Raw genomic sequence first — 15374 nt, forward strand, 5'->3', positions numbered from 1 at the left:
AATTTCTTTAGTGTCTGAGCCCCCAAGGTCTGGAACAGCCTGCCATCGGAGGTGGTTCAAGCACCTACATTGAACACCTTCAAGAGCAGATTGGATTCTTACCTCGCTGGGATCTTATGACCCCAGCTGACTTCCTGCCCTTTGGGCGGGGGGCTGGACTCGATCTTCAGAGGTCCCTTCCAGCCCTAACGTCTATGAAATCTATGAAACTCCAGCCAACAGTGCTGAACGAACTAGCCAGAGTCATTGCAGGAAAACCTGGTGAACCTCTTTGAGAATTCATGGTGCTCAGGAGAGGTCCCAGAAGACTGGAAGAGGGCCAATGTTGTGCCTATATTCGAGAAGGGGAGGAGAGAGGACCCAGGGAACTGCAGGCCAATCAGCCTGACCTCAATCCCAGGAAAAATCCTTGAAAAAGTTCTCAAGGAGTCCATATGCAATAAGCTAGTGGAAGACAGAATTCTGAACAACAGCCAGCACGGTTTTGTCGCAGGTAGGTCATGTCTGACTAACCTCATCTCCTTCTATGACCAGGTTACTCCCCACCTGGATAAGGGAGATGAGGTTGATGTCATTTACTTGGACTTTAGGAAGGCCTTTGACTTGGTGTCCCATGAGGCTCTCGAGGTAAAACTAGGGGACTATGGGCTCAACAATTCAGTGGTCAGATGGGTGGGAAACTGGCTGTGGGATCGAACCCAGAGAGTACTAATAGACCGATTTGTGTTGACTTGGCAGAAAGTAGCCAGTGGGGTTCCCCAGGGTTTAGTACTTGAACCAGTGCTTTTCAACATCTTCATTAAAGATCTGAATGTAGGTGTGAAAAGCACACTGGCAAAGTTCACCCATGACACTAAGCTGTGGTAAGTGCAGCCATGCATCAGGGTAGGCTGATGATCCAGGAGGACTTAGACAGATTAGTTAAATGGGTGGACCAGAACCAAATGCTGTTCAACACTGAGAAGTTTAAAGTGCTCCATCTGGGGACGAAATATTTGCAACAAACGTACAGGCTCAGTGATGCTCCCCTAGTTAACACCATGTTTGAAAGGTACCTGGGGGTCATAATTGACCATAAAATGAATATGAGCCACTAGTGTGATGCTACAGTTAGCAGAGGAAACAATCCGCTGGCATGCCTCAACTGCTGCAGCTCAAGCAAAAATAAGAAAGTTATTTTCCCGCTTTACCTGGCATTGGTGAGACTGCAGCTGGAGTACTGCATCCAGTTCTGGGCACCGTGCTACAAGAAGCATGTAAAGAAGCTTGAGAGTCCAGAGAAGAGCCATTCACATGATTAGAGGCCTGAAGAGCAAGCCATACAAGGAAAGGTTGACAGATACATCAGCCTAGAAAAGAGAAGACTTTGGGGTATTTGGTGGCAGCTCACAAATATATCGGGGGTTAGGTGAACAGCTATTCACTGAAGCGCCCAAAGGGAAAACCAGGAGCAATGGTTATAAACTCCTAAAAGAAGGTTTCAGACTGGATATAAGGAAAACCTTTTTCACAGTTCATGTGACCAGACTCTGGAATAGACTCCCAGTGGGGGTGGTACAGGCACCTACCCTGGAGATCTTCAAAAGGAGACTGGATGCATACCTTGCTGGGGTTATTTGACCCCAGCAGTCTTTCCTACCCAGAGTGGGGGCTGGACCCAGTGATCTCACAAGGTCCCTTGCAGACCTAAACTTTTGTGAATCTGTAAATGACACCCTCTTGTGAAAAGAGAAGAAGGTAACAGAAGGAGTTTCCTGAGAGTTCACTGCAGGAGGGTGTGTGTGCGTGTGTGTGTACGTGGCAGGGGTTGGAGGGATTGGGGAAAGGCTCTTTGGTTTGTTTTCTACACCTTAGGTGTCCTTCAGGGAGCACAGGCAGCATAAGTGGAGATGGAGAGTGGATCAGTAGGTGCTTTTTGTGTATGATGCACCATGTTTGCTTTCCCCTAGGGGGTCAAGACCATTTTATCTGAACTATGTGCAAGTTGGTGTTCATCATGGAAGAAAAGATTGAAGGCTTGAAAGTACAGGTATCCATGGGAGTCATGAGAAGTTGGAACAAGAGAGGACAAAGAATAGAAAGGGAAGTGGTAGCATGTGACTTAGCAGGAGAATCCTCAGAATTCAAGATGAATAGCCTCAAATTAGTGTCTGCTTTCAAGAACTCTGTAGGGGAAACAGTTGGGGGAAAAATGGACAACAGCAAGCAGGGACTCACCAGATGACCCAGCAGTCTAAAAGGCAGGGCCTCAGGGATGAGGGCTCCAAGACCACTGTACCAAAGAAAAGGAGAGGTGGTGATTGGTGACTCCCTTCTCTAGAGGACAGAAGCATCAATTTCTTATCCAGATTTGGGATCCTGGGTGGTGTGCTATTTGACTGAAGCCTGTATTCAAGATGTCACAAAAGATTCCAGAGTTCGTTCATCCATCTATCAGGCCAGTTTACTTTCCTACTTGTCCAGGTAGGCACCATCAATACTGCCAGGAATGATAATGAGCAGACCAAAGGAGATTATAAGGTGCTTGGCAGGAGAATGAAGGAGTTTCAAACAACTGGTGTTCTCATCAGTTCTCCTGGTGGAAGGTAAGGACCCAGACAGGGAACACTGAATCATAGAAATAAAAGTATGTCAGAATGAAGGTGCTGACATGAAGTCATTGGATTCTATAACAGTGGGCAAGTGTTCTGGGGTGGAGGACTGCTATCAAGGGACACAGGATCCACCTGTCTAGAAATGAAAGAGCATCTTTTGGCATCATCTGGCCAACCAAGTAAGGAGGGTTTTAAATAGGTTCCACAGGAGTGGTGAATACCCTGCAGCAACAGAGCAAAAAATCCAGGAGGAAAGGACCAGAAGAAGCAGCTCAACTTAGGGGAAGTGCCATGGAGCAACAGGACAGCAAGAATGCATGCAAGGGGGAAATGGGTAGGTCAAAATGCAAAATACTTCCAATGTGTGCATATGTGAGGAATGTGCGGAACAAACGAGATGAGCTGAAAGTCACAGCTTGTGAAGAAAACCATGATACAATTGGTATTGCAGAGACTCGATAGAATAACTCTTTTATGACTGGAGTGTCAACACTGAAAGAGACACTGTTTTAGAAGGGCAGGGTTGGGAGAAAAAAATGGTGGTATCACCTTGCGTATCAGAAATGTATATACTTGTTCCCTGGTTCAGGAGGAAGAAAGTAGTGGATCAGAACATACTTGTGTAAGGATAAAAGGTGAAAGATAAAGCATTACTATCATGATGGGTACTTATTATAGACCACCATGTTAGGAAGAAGTGAATTTAGGCACTCACCAGGAAGGTGTCAAAATCATCCGAAAGTTATTAGATGATACTGATGGCAGACTTGAGTGCTCAGAATATCTTCTGGAAGAATAATGCAGCCAAACAAAATGACAAACAAGTTCCTAACTTGTATGGAGAGCAACTTTCTGTTTCAGAAAGTTGACATGACTAGGGGATCATTTATCTTGGATCTTGTTTTGAACCGTAGAGAGGAATTGGTCGAAGATGTGAAGGTAATGGGAAATTTAAGAGGAAGTGATTATGATGCGATAAAATTTGCAATTCTGAGATGGAGAAAGCATGAGGTCAGCAGAACTAAGACATTGGATTTCAAAAAGTATTCATTTCATACAACTCAAGGAGATAATAGGCACTATGCTGTTGGGAGGACAAACTGAAGGATAAAAGGGTGCAGAAGGGCTGAAGGTTTCTAAAAGGCACAGCATTGTAAGCCCAACAGAAGGTATTCTGATGCAATGGAAGCTCAAGAAAAGTGGCATGAGACAGTCTGGCTGCACAAATAGCTTCTAGGATGTCTCAAAAGCAAAGGAGAGCATAAAGGCAATAGTAAGATGGGAAGGTCGCCAAGGAAGTGCACCAGGAAATGACAAGAACTTTTAGGGAACAAAATCAGGGAAGCAAAGGAAAAAGAATGAACTACATGTGGGAAAGGAATTTAGAGACCGGTAGCTAGTCTAAAGTCCGGCAGAAGGGTAAGCAGTCTTCAGGCAGTTCCTAAGCCAGTTCGTGGCCCCCCCCAACTCCTTTTTTTGAGGGGCAAGACTTTCATCTTGGCATGAAGAAGCAGGAAAAAAAAAGAAAAAGAACCCTTTGGGCCAAGGAGCAATAAAGAAGCCTGTTCCAGGTGAGTTTGCTAGGGGAGGTCTCCTTGGAAGAAGAGCAGTGAGAGAGAATGCAGATTAAGAGACCCAGAGAAGTGGCTGGAGGATGTCACAATGCCAGAGCCATTGCCTCTGCTTGCATCTGTGAGGCTTCTGTCCAGGCAGGACCGCTCACCGTCGAGGCTTCCACCCGGTCCAGGTTTGGCACTGTGGGGACTGGGGCTTTCAGGTTACTTCCAGTGATGGCCAGGTTGGGGAGTGCCTGTAGTGTGAGCAGAGCCTCCTGGTGGTGTCTCTCAGGGAACAGGCAGGAGGAGGTGGTGAGGCTCCAAAGCATCCTCTGCCATGAGGCATTCATCAATTCGATGGTGGAGGAGATCTCCGGGACTGTGTGGAGGAAGAAATGCCAGAGGCAGCGCTAGAGAAGGGAGAGGACATGGACTCCCTAGAAGGTGGAAGCTGGAGCCTTGTGACTTCTGGCAGCAAGGAGAGATCTTCATCTCCACCCGCAGTCATTCATCTGGAGAACAGATATGCAGGCCTGGCAGCAGAGAGGGAGAAGCATGTTCTATTGGTGGAGGAAGACAGGCCAGGCCTCACCAAGGTGGGTAGGATCGAGATGACTACCACCAAGAAGTGACAAGTGGTGGTGGTTGGAGACTCCCTTCTATGGGGGACAGAGGGAGCCATCTGCCAACCTGACCTGTTGTCTTGGGCAGTGTGCTGCTTGCCCAGAGCCCGGATCTGATATGCCATGGGAGGATTATCGAGGCTCATCCAGCCTTCTTACTACTACCTCATGCTGCTCATCCATGTGGGCACCAGTAATACTGCTAGGGGAGACCCTGAGCATATCAAGAGTGACTACCAGGCTCTGGGTGCAAGGGCAAGGGGGTCTGGGGCTCAGCTTGTGTTCTCATTGATCTTTCTAGACAAGGAAAAGGGCCCATGCAGGAGCAGGTGCATCCTGCAGATCAACACCTGGCTGCTTAGGTGATATCGTCAGCAAGGATTTAACTATGACCATTGGGTGTTTTTCCAAGAAGAAGGATTGCTGGATAGAGATGGGATCCACCTGGCAAAGAGAGGGGAGAGCGTCTTTGCAGACAGAATCACTAACCTAGTAAGAAGGGCTTTAAACTAGATTTGCCAGGGAATGGAGACAAAAGCCCTGAGGTAAGTGAGGGAGCAGGAGACTTGGAGGAAGAGCAAACAGGAGGGGACAACAGGAGAGGTGCTCTCATACTCCCTGAGAAATCAGGGCAATCAACTAGTTACCTCAGGTGCCTGTACACAAGTGCACAGAGCCTGGGAAATAAGCAGGAAGAACTGGAGGTCCTTTCAGTCACAAAACTATGACATGATTGGAATGGCAGAGTCTTGGTGGGATAGCTTGCATGACTGGAGGATTGTCATGGATGGGTGCAAAGTGTTCAGGAAGGACAGGCAGGCAAGAAGAAGAGGAGGAGGAGTTGCACTTTATGTAATATAGTCATGTGATTGCTCAAAGCTCCAGTATGGAACTGGCGATAGGCCTGTTGCAAGTCTCTGGGTTAAGGTTAGAAGGGAAGGGTAATAAGGGTGATGTCGTGGTGGATGTTTGATAGAGACCATCAGACCAGAAGGAAGTGGTGGATGAAGCTTTCTTCAAACAGCTAGCAGAAGTTTTCTGATCACAGGCTCTAGTTCTCATGGAGGACTTCAGTCACCCTGATATCTGCTGGGGGTGGGCAATACAGCAGTGCGCAGGCAATCCAGGAAGTTTTCGGAGAGTATTAGGGAGAACTTCAGTGTGCAAGTGCTGGAGCAGCCAGTGAAGGGCCATGCTCTTGACCAGCAGCTCACAAACAGGGAAGAGTTGGTTGGGAATGTAGTAGTGGATGGCAACTTGGGCAGCAGCGACCACAAGGTGATTGAGTTCAGGATCCTAAGGAGAAGAAGGAAGGAGATCAGCAGAGTAAGGACCCTGAACTTCAGAAAAGCAGACTTGGACTCACTCAGGGAACTTATGGGCAGGATCTCCTGGGAAGCCAGACTGAGGGGGAGAGGAGTCCAGGAGAGCTGGCTGTACTTCAGAGAAGCCTTACTGAGTGTGCAGGAACAATCCACCCCGACGCCGGGGAAAAGTAACAAGTATGGCAGAAAACCAGCTTGGCTTAGCCAGGAACTCTTCAGTAAACTAAATTCCAAAAAGGCAGCTTATAAGAAGTGGAAACTTGAAGAAATAACTAGGGAAGAATATAAGAACGTTGCTCTGGCATGCAGGAGTGAAGTGCATGGCCTTCCTGACTGGTACAAGCTGGGGACTAACTGGCTAGGCAGCAGCTCTGCAGAAAAGGACCTGGCGGTCACAGTGGGACAATAAGCTGAATGAGCCAGCAGTGTGCCCTTGTTGCCAAGAAGGCTAACAGCATCCTGTGCTGCTTTGCTAAGTGTGTTGCCAGTAGGTCAAGGGAAGTAATTCCCTTCTATTCAGCACTAGTGAGGCCACATCTGGAGTACTGTGTCCAATTTTGGGCCCCCCACTACGGAAAGCACGTGGACAAATTAGAGAGGCTACAGCAGTGGATGACTAAAAAAGTGATGGGGTTGGGGGACATGACTTACGAGGAAAGACTGATAGAACTGGGCTTATTTAGTCTAGAGAAGAGGAGACTGAGAGGAAACTTAATAGGAGTCTTCAGTTACCTGAAGGGTGCTCTGAAAGAGAATAGAGCTAGACTCTTTCCATTGGTGGCAGACAGAACAAGAAGCAATGGTCTCAAGTTGCAACAAGGGAAGTTTAGGTTAGATATTGGGAAGAGTTTTCTCACTAGGAGGGTACTAAAACACAGGAACAGGTTACCCAGAGGTGGTGGAAGCTCCATCCTTGGGGGTTTTCAAAACCTGGCTAGACAAAAGCTTTGGCTGGGATGATCTAGTTGGGGCTGGTCCTGCTTTGAGCAGGGGGTTGGACTAAATGACCTCCTTGGGTCCCTTTCAAACTTGCTGAGGGTGTACTCTGTGCCATCTTCCAGGTCACTGATGAAGACATTGAACAAAAACAGCTCCAGGACCGACCCCTGGGGTTCTCCACTTGATACCGGCTGCCAGCTGGACATCGCGCCATTGATTACTACTCTGAGCCCGATGCTCCAGCCAGTTTTCTATCGACCTTACTGTCCATTCATCCAGCCCGTACTTCTTTAGCTTGCCTGTGAGAATGTTGTGGGAGACGGTATTGAAAGCCTTGCTAAAATCAAGGTACACCACATCCACAGAGCCAGTCACCTCATCATAGAAGGCAATCGGGTTCTGGCAATCCATTGTGTGGATAGTTTCTTGTTTTGCAGTTTCCCTTTCCAGTAGATTTTAAAGTTTTATTGTCTAAGAACAGCTACTTTGAGGTCAGAGATGGGATGCTCAGGAAGGTCAAGGTGTTCTGCCATAGGCTTGTGAGCCTTTCAGAAATTGTCAGCTCAGAGTAGCTGTACTTAAACAACAACAGTTTAAAAACCAACTGACATTTACCTCTTCCAGCAGCATTCCCTCCTTTTTCATCCACCTTCCCTATCCTTTCTATTCTAATCCCTGCTTTCCATTTAGCAGCTTTGTTTCCTGGAGATGAAGCAGGCCACTGCTTATGTAAGCGTATGCATCTCTGATTTAGTTACTCTATGAGGTACAAATCTATCCTGCCTTCTGAGGGAAGGTAAAAACAAGAGGAAGGTCTGTAAATACGGTGGGGAATAAAGAAGAGCAAGGAAGTTATAGCCAGCATGAACTCTTAATAGAAGATGCAAAGAAGTTGGAACTGCTCAGCAGTTCATTTGCCTCAGACACCACCCTAAAAAATTAAGCTGCAACCAGAGAACTAATAGGGATTATTGGATAAGGAAGGGGACAAGCCAGGGGTCATGGTCATAGTCATAGAGAAGTAGGGCTGGAAGGGACCTCCAGAGGTCTTCTAGTCCAACACTGTCTCTGAGGCAGAATCATCTCTATCCAAACAAGGCTGCAAACACCATAATCTGAACTCTACATAAGACTACCATCAACCCTGACGCAATGTAGACACCTTAATTTGCCAAAGGTAAAGCAGGGGAACCACAGCAGCCAATGTCCTGCTTCCATAAAATGTTGTTAATATGCACCCAAGAGGTGCTGACTAGAGGGCCAAATCCCCTGCTACAAAGAAAGGCAAAAATCCCCACAGTCCATACAATCTGATCATGGGGTAAAATTCCTTCCTGACCCCAATTACGGCAGTTGGCCTAACCATGAGCAGAGGAGCAAGACCCTCTAGCCAGGAACCTCTGGCTTTGGTCCCAGCAGAAGCATTGGTACACCCTAGTCAAAGTTCCCAGCCTTGGCTGTAGCCAACTCCAAAAGCCTCTGGGAAGGTTTAAAAACACCCTGATAAATATAGCAGAAAAGGGGGAGTTGGGGTGGGGACGACGAACAAAGCCCAAAATATGGGAAATACCCGTGGTAGAACATAGGCATATCTATGCCTAGATCATCCCTGACCAGTTGATGTCTAACCTCTTTCTGAACACCTCCGGTGATGGAGAGTCCACACCTTCCTTAGGCAAGCTATTCCACTGCCTCACTATTCTAACAGTGAAGAAGTTTTTCCAGATATCCATATAAACTTACTTCGCTGCAACTTCAGGCCATTGGTCCTGTGTTCTCCTTTCTTCGGCAAGAGAGAATAGGTGCTTTCCCTCTTCTTTGTGGCAACCCTTCAAGGATTTGAAGACTGCTGTCATATCCACTCTTAAGCACCTTTTCTGCAAACTAAATGTGACTAGCACCTTCAGCCTCTCCATGTACGACTTGCTTTTAAGCCCTTGATCATCTTTGTTGCCTGCCTGTGGACCCTCTAACTTTTCCACATGCTTTTAAAAATGTGGAGCCCAGAACTTCACACAATACTCTAGATGAGACCTAGCCAGTGCCAAGTACAAAGGCACTATCACCTCCTGTATCTTGCACCTACTGCATCCCAAAACTGCCTTCACTTTTTGTGTGGCTTCATCACACATCAGACTTGTATTGAATCTGTGATCTACGAAGACTCCCAAGTCCTTTTCCATAGTGTTGCCATCCAGACAGATGTTACTCATTTTATATTTGTGTTTTTAATTATTCCTCTTGAGGTGTAGTACCTTGAATTTGTCTGCATTGAACGTCAATGTAGGAGTTAGAGGTTTTGATCAGTCTCGATGAACTTCATCCCCAGGTAATAAAGGAACTGACAGAGAAGATTTTGGAGTTCTTGGCAATAATTTTTACCACATCGTAGGAGACAGGCAGGCACTGGGAGACTGTAAAAGGGCCAATATAGTGCCCTTCAGAAAAGGCAAAAAAGGAGGACCTGAGGAGTTAAAAACTGGTTAGCCTGACCTCAGTAGTATTGCAGGAGCATGCCATAGGGAAGCCCATTTGCAGCTAGCGTGGATTGACAAACAGATCATGCCCAAACAAACTTGATCTCTTTCCACCAAGTTAATTACCCTTTTGAAAAAGGGAATGTGGATATAGTGTATTTATACTTCAGCAAGGCTTTTGACAAAGTCCCACTTGAACATATCATAAACAAATTGGAAAAGTAGACTAGGAAAAATGACAACAAAGTGTATAGACAACTGGTTCAGAAGCTGGAAGTGAAATGTAATAACAAATGTATGAATGGCAGGAGGTTTTAAGTCCACAGTTGTCTGTCCTGGGCCTGGTACTGTTCAACTTGTTTATTCATTATTTAGACGCTGGAATGGGGAGCTGCTTGAACAAATTTGTAAACAAAGCTAGGATGGTTTTTGAACACATTGGAGAACGGGAGCCCAGTTCAAAAGCAATCATGATAGATTAGAAAATTGGGCTAGAATCAGCAGGATGAAGTTCATTATTGACAAATGCAAGGTGCTATACCTTGAAAAATTAATCAAAAATACAAATCTCAAATGAGAGACACCTGGTTAAGTGACAGTACTATGGGGAAAGCTCTAAGAGTCTTGGTGGAGAGGATACATAAAGGGGAGTTCTGGCCATTCGGTCTGAGGGTATGAAGTATGGAGTCATGGTTGCTGTTTTGAGGTCTTAGAGCAGGATAAGAGAGTGTTTGGTTTTTCCCATGCTTCTTGGCTTTGCTGATTCCCACTTGGGGCAGAGAAGGAATATTTTTCCCTCCTGTTGCTACAGGTGTCAAAAGGGGACATCATAGAGGACATTCTAGTTTTTGCTACTCAAGAGAAAAAATAGAGGACATAAAGGCAACTGGTTTCATATCAAGAGAGGACAACCAGACTGTCCTGTATGATGACCACCCTAGGTGTCAAGGGTTTTTCTTGCTAGCTCTCTCAGAAGAATTGTGTTGGTTGTAGCTAGGGCTGGAGATTTGTGACTGTCATATGCCAGTATTCTTGCTGGGACTAAACTCTTCGAGGCTTCTGGTTAGAATGTCTTGCTCCGGGTTAAACTGATTACTGAATTGGGAAGGGATTTTAATCCATGGTCAGATTGATATAGTGGTGCTCATAGTTTTGGCTCTGCAAACCAGATGAATGGTGTGGGGCTGGTCCACAGGCTGGTTCAGGCCCCTTGCTGCACATGTTTGGATTAGACCCCATCCTGCCTCCTCACAGCCCCTGCCTGGCTGGGATTGGGCTCCAGGGGCCCTGCACTGCCCTCACTCAGCCTCCTTGTGCCAAGATCAGGCTCTGCAGTGCCATGTGCTCCAGATCTAGTGTGCAGGGCTTCAGCTGAGGGGCTCTCCACAGACCCATTGGGAGTCCCATGGGCTGGATGACACAGTCTTGGGGGCATCCCTGATAGTCTGTGGTGGTATTTTCCCTTTCTCTACTGCAGTGGGGGAGAACATCGCTTTCTTCCTTGGGTCTCTCAAGGGCATTTTAACAACTCTTGCTGCAGTGGGGCACTGACAGCCTTTGTCTCACTGCTTTACTTGTGGCAGGTTAGGGTGTTTGCAATGCCTTTCTGCAATGTGCCTTGTAGTTGTGCAACAGGGTAGATTGTCTAGTTTTAAGAATAGGTTAGAGAGAGACTTTTATGGGATAGTTTAGCTGGGGATGATCCTGCCTTGTTCAGGAGGTTGGACTAGATGACCTCTGGTGGTCCCTTCCATCTCTAGCTTTCTATGATTCTATAAGTCTGCTTATACATCTTTCTCACGTGCTCTGGAGATCTCTCTTCTTTCTTCTCTCTTTGTGTTATTAACTCTTGGAGAAGGGGAATGTTCTTTTCTTCCCCTGAGGCGTGATGGCACCAAGGGGGAAAGGAGGGAAGATGAGGACCCTCTAGAAGCCATTTAAGGAAGGAATGACGGTAGAGAGAGAAGCAGCTAGTCCTTGAACCTAACTGCATGGAGTTGTGCTGTGGCTGGTGGAAGGGAATGTGAGTTATCTTGCTCAGCAGTTCTTCCTTCAGCTCCTAGGTTTCCCTGGCTCAACTGGCTCGTTCCAGTGTTTAGTTCTCATTAATTTATGCCACTGGATGACCTTATAGATGCTTGGCTAGAAGTTTGCCTAAGACCTCACATGCTACTGGGAGGCAGGAAAACAATATTCCTTTTTACATACAGGAAGCATGGACATTACATGGCTCATGCTCACATGGATTTCTAAATTTTTTTGCTATGCCTTGTCTATGAAGTTCCCCTGCTTCCCAGCAGGAGTGCAAAGCCTGGCCTTCATGGAGCAGACAGTGGTGCCTGGGAGCAGAGTACTACTAGTCCTCTTGCTTGGTGGCCTCCTTGAGTCTGTTGCTGGTCCCAGAGGGAGAGGGGGGCTTCTGCCCAGTTGGACTGCAGCAGCTAGATGTGTTTGCTGGAGAGTGATTGCAGAGATAAAGCAGGATGTTTTACTGTGCTGCATTTCAAGGTGGTGTCCTTATACAGCCTCATCCTCCCAGTTCTTTCCAGGAGTCTGTCATTTTATTCAAGATGTAGTGCTTTCTACATAACCCTCCCTAATGGCTCCAGTTTTGCTCCAAAAACCTGGAGGTGCTGGCTGTACCTCTAGGAGTGGCTGTAATCTGCATTCAGTGCCAATACAAGTAGAGCTTGGCTTTGCTGTCTGCCTAGATTGGTCCTGTTCTTCTCACTCAGGCCAGATATTCAGACATCAGGGCTCTGACTTGAATGACCCTCACTGGAACTTGGTCCACAGGCACAGGATTCCTGAGCAGGGGCTTGCCTGGGTCTCTGCTGAAAGAAGTTAGCAAAGAGACTGTTCAAGGCCAGTGGGTTTAGTTTTGGGAGGAGAGTGATGTCATAATAAAAAATAATAATAGTACTAATAATAAATCGGGGTAAACAGACTGAACTAAAAGTCTCTTTGTGAATCCTATTTTAATGCTAAAGTAGAATCTTGCCTTTATAGCCCTGAATTACCTGGTAAAAGGAGGGAGGAAATTGGTTGCTTATAGTTTTCATTTTGGGGGCTTTTTCTGTTTGTTTTGTTTTAATGATACTGGACTGAGCTTTCAGTCCAGTTTAGCAGCTCTTGGAGTAACTTTCTGAGGTCAACACGTTTTAAAAGATTCAGATGTGACTTCTCCAATCTTAATGTGGTATAAACAGATTTTTATCCCTCAAATTAACTGGTAAACTGAAATGTATGTTATTTTCTTAAAGAGAGATCCTTAGAGAAAGTTCTTTAGTTTGTGACCTGCACCGTTTGCTGTAAATTACAGAGAAACCACCCTAGTAAGGGAGTGGACAAACATACCTTTAACCACTTTAAAAAGGGGATTGAGAACTGCTGCTCAGGAATGTGCAGCAGCTGTTAGACTGTAAAGGTTGTGGAGGGTTACATTGACATGATCCTGTAGTCATACAAGTGAGCTGAATTACCTTTTCTCTGACCCTGAGTGAAGGGTTAAGTTGGTGCACTTTTGTTGCTCATATATTGCTACAGAATCGTGAAAACGTAGAAGTAGTAGTATCACAGCCTGTATTAGAATTCTTTGATATCAATACAATTGTTATATCTATCTGTACCTGCCCATGAGCAGTGAGGCTACTCCGATTCACTGTAATTACAATGTGTTGAAGCAAATTTGATTAATTGAGTCTGCTGGAGCATGATTACTATGCTTTAGTAGACTCCAGCATCTCATCAGAGTCCCCATGCTGAAAAATGGCAGTGGAGTACTGTAACTAAAGCTTCACCTATGAGCTTTATTTAAAGTGCTCCCGCTGCCTTTTTTGAGTGCAGGGACACTGATACACGAGATGCTCCAGAAATTGTCATTTTCTCCCTCCCCTCACCCTTCACTCCTGGAGCATGTGTATAAGTGCCCTATATTTCCTGGGTGAGGTTAACTGAGATCACTCATTGATACAGCCACTGAAAGAACAGGATCCCTTGTGTGTTGAAGGATTTATTTATGCTCTTAGTTCTCTTTTATTTGATTCATTCTAAGAAGCAGAAATTAGACAGGCTCCTAATTTACATAAAAAGCTGCCAGTGTTTCATGTTGTGAAAGGGAACTTTTTCTGACACCCTCTAACATAGTTTGATGGACTCCTTTCTTTCTGCAGCAACACGTACTTTAGGAGTGAAGGTGGTGGCCAGAGATAGTTCTCCTCACATGTTTACCCCAGAATTGTGGGAATTTGCAATAGGTGTATACAAGAAAATTCTGAAAACCCTGGGGTCTGTACAAGGGACTGATCTTAGATCTAGGCCCCTGGGTAAAGTCCTGAGGGAGGTGTGGGGGTGTGTGTGTTTCAATGAATAAGCCTTTTCTGCTCCCTGGAGTAGGAACTGACTGAAGCATGGCTGTATTCTTCTCTGGCCAGGAGAAGATGCAGGATATATACTGGCTACTTCGTGTGTGCATCCGCACCATCGAGCATGGTGACAGGACAGGCTCACTTTTTGCCTTCATGCCAGAATTCTACTTGAGTGTGGCTATGAATAGCTACAGTGCACTGAAAAACTACTTCAGCCCTGTCAACAGCATGGAGGAGCTCCCAGGTGAGGGGGTTGGGGCTCTGGGCTGCACAATTGGGATTGACTGGATAGTTTGCTCTAATGGAAGATAAGCAGGGATTTGGTAGTGGGGAGAAGGTGGGCTGGAATTCTCATGTTTTGGGGTGTTGTTTGGGGAGTCTACTGTTGTTTTGGGTTGTCTCTTATTGTAAGCTGCTTTAGACTTTCTGGATAGGGTAAGATATAAATCTAAATAATAATATTTGTATGTGTGATTATTCTGTCCCAAGTACAGGACACTGCACTTGTCTTTATTAAACTTCATATGTTTAATTTTGGACCATTTCTCCAGTTTATCAGGGTCATTCTGAATCCTTTAAGGTGTCTGGAGCTCCATCGAGCTTAGTACCCTATGCAGTTTTGCTAACTGTGCCCTCAATCTTATCTTCCAAATCATTAATAAAGGCAGTATTTCTTGTTTCTTGCCTACCCTTCAGGTGGGTGGGGTTGTCACTGACTTTCTGTTGTTACCCTGGGTTTCTGCCCAGCCATGTTTGTTATTTATGTGTTTTTTCTGTGCAAGTGAAAATTCTGGTGCTAGCAGATTGTACAGCAGATATTCTAGACAACAAATGGCCCTGCAAATGACCTGTCTGCTTGATGTTTTACTTGACTTTGTCTCTGCTCCCCATGCATAATCCCATCAGGAGTGGCCTCCTTACCCTCATTCATTCCACCTCTGTGCTGCAGCAGCCATGTGAGCCAAAGGCCTGGCTCTACAGCCCTGGTAATTAGGCGGTGTTGATGGATGGTATTCAGCTGGTGAACCTAGAAACCATGGAGTCCTTGACCCAGACAAATATGAAGAGGCAGGTCAGCCAACCAGGCAGGTATTCCAGCTTCTTGCACCCACAATCCTGTGTGATAGGGTCCTGCTTTCATTGCTAGCTATCTTCTGGTTGATAGTGAGACTTGGACCTGTGGGAGCTTGTATGGGCCTGTGTCTGCTCCAGCATTCAGTCTGGCCCTGTGACCACATTCTCCTTTTCAGGGCAGAATGGTAAATTGTTCTGTTGAGTTGTGCAAAATCTCCTTAACTATTTAGGAACAGGGAAAGATGGGAAGTGCTTTCCTCATGGCAGGAGGAAGTGTGAAGGTTGTTTTGCATGTAGGGGCAAGGGCTCTGCTGGCCTTGGGAAACCTGCTCTTGATAGAACCAAGTATCAAGCAGTTGACCGTTGTTTGGTAACAAGTATTTGTGGGAACAACAAATCTCTCTAGGATAGAGAGAGTA

The 15374-nt window shown here is 46.0% G+C and overlaps 1 protein-coding gene across 4 annotated transcripts in view; it reads left to right on the forward strand.

The window, feature by feature from the left end:
* The window catches only part of RNF123 (ring finger protein 123), a 170791-nt gene that overhangs the window by 93016 nt on the left and 62401 nt on the right, over positions 1–15374 (forward strand). For all 4 annotated transcript variants that reach the window (XM_019547488.1, XM_019547486.1, XM_019547490.1 and 1 more), the window contains one exon: positions 13948–14125. In XM_019547488.1, coding sequence (XP_019403033.1) covers positions 13948–14125 — 178 coding nt within the window. The remainder of the gene's footprint in view (positions 1–13947; positions 14126–15374) is intronic.

This window comes from Crocodylus porosus, unplaced genomic scaffold (assembly GCF_001723895.1).
Source record: "Crocodylus porosus isolate Cpor-Errol unplaced genomic scaffold, CroPor_comp1, whole genome shotgun sequence".
Taxonomy (NCBI): domain Eukaryota; kingdom Metazoa; phylum Chordata; order Crocodylia; family Crocodylidae; genus Crocodylus; species Crocodylus porosus.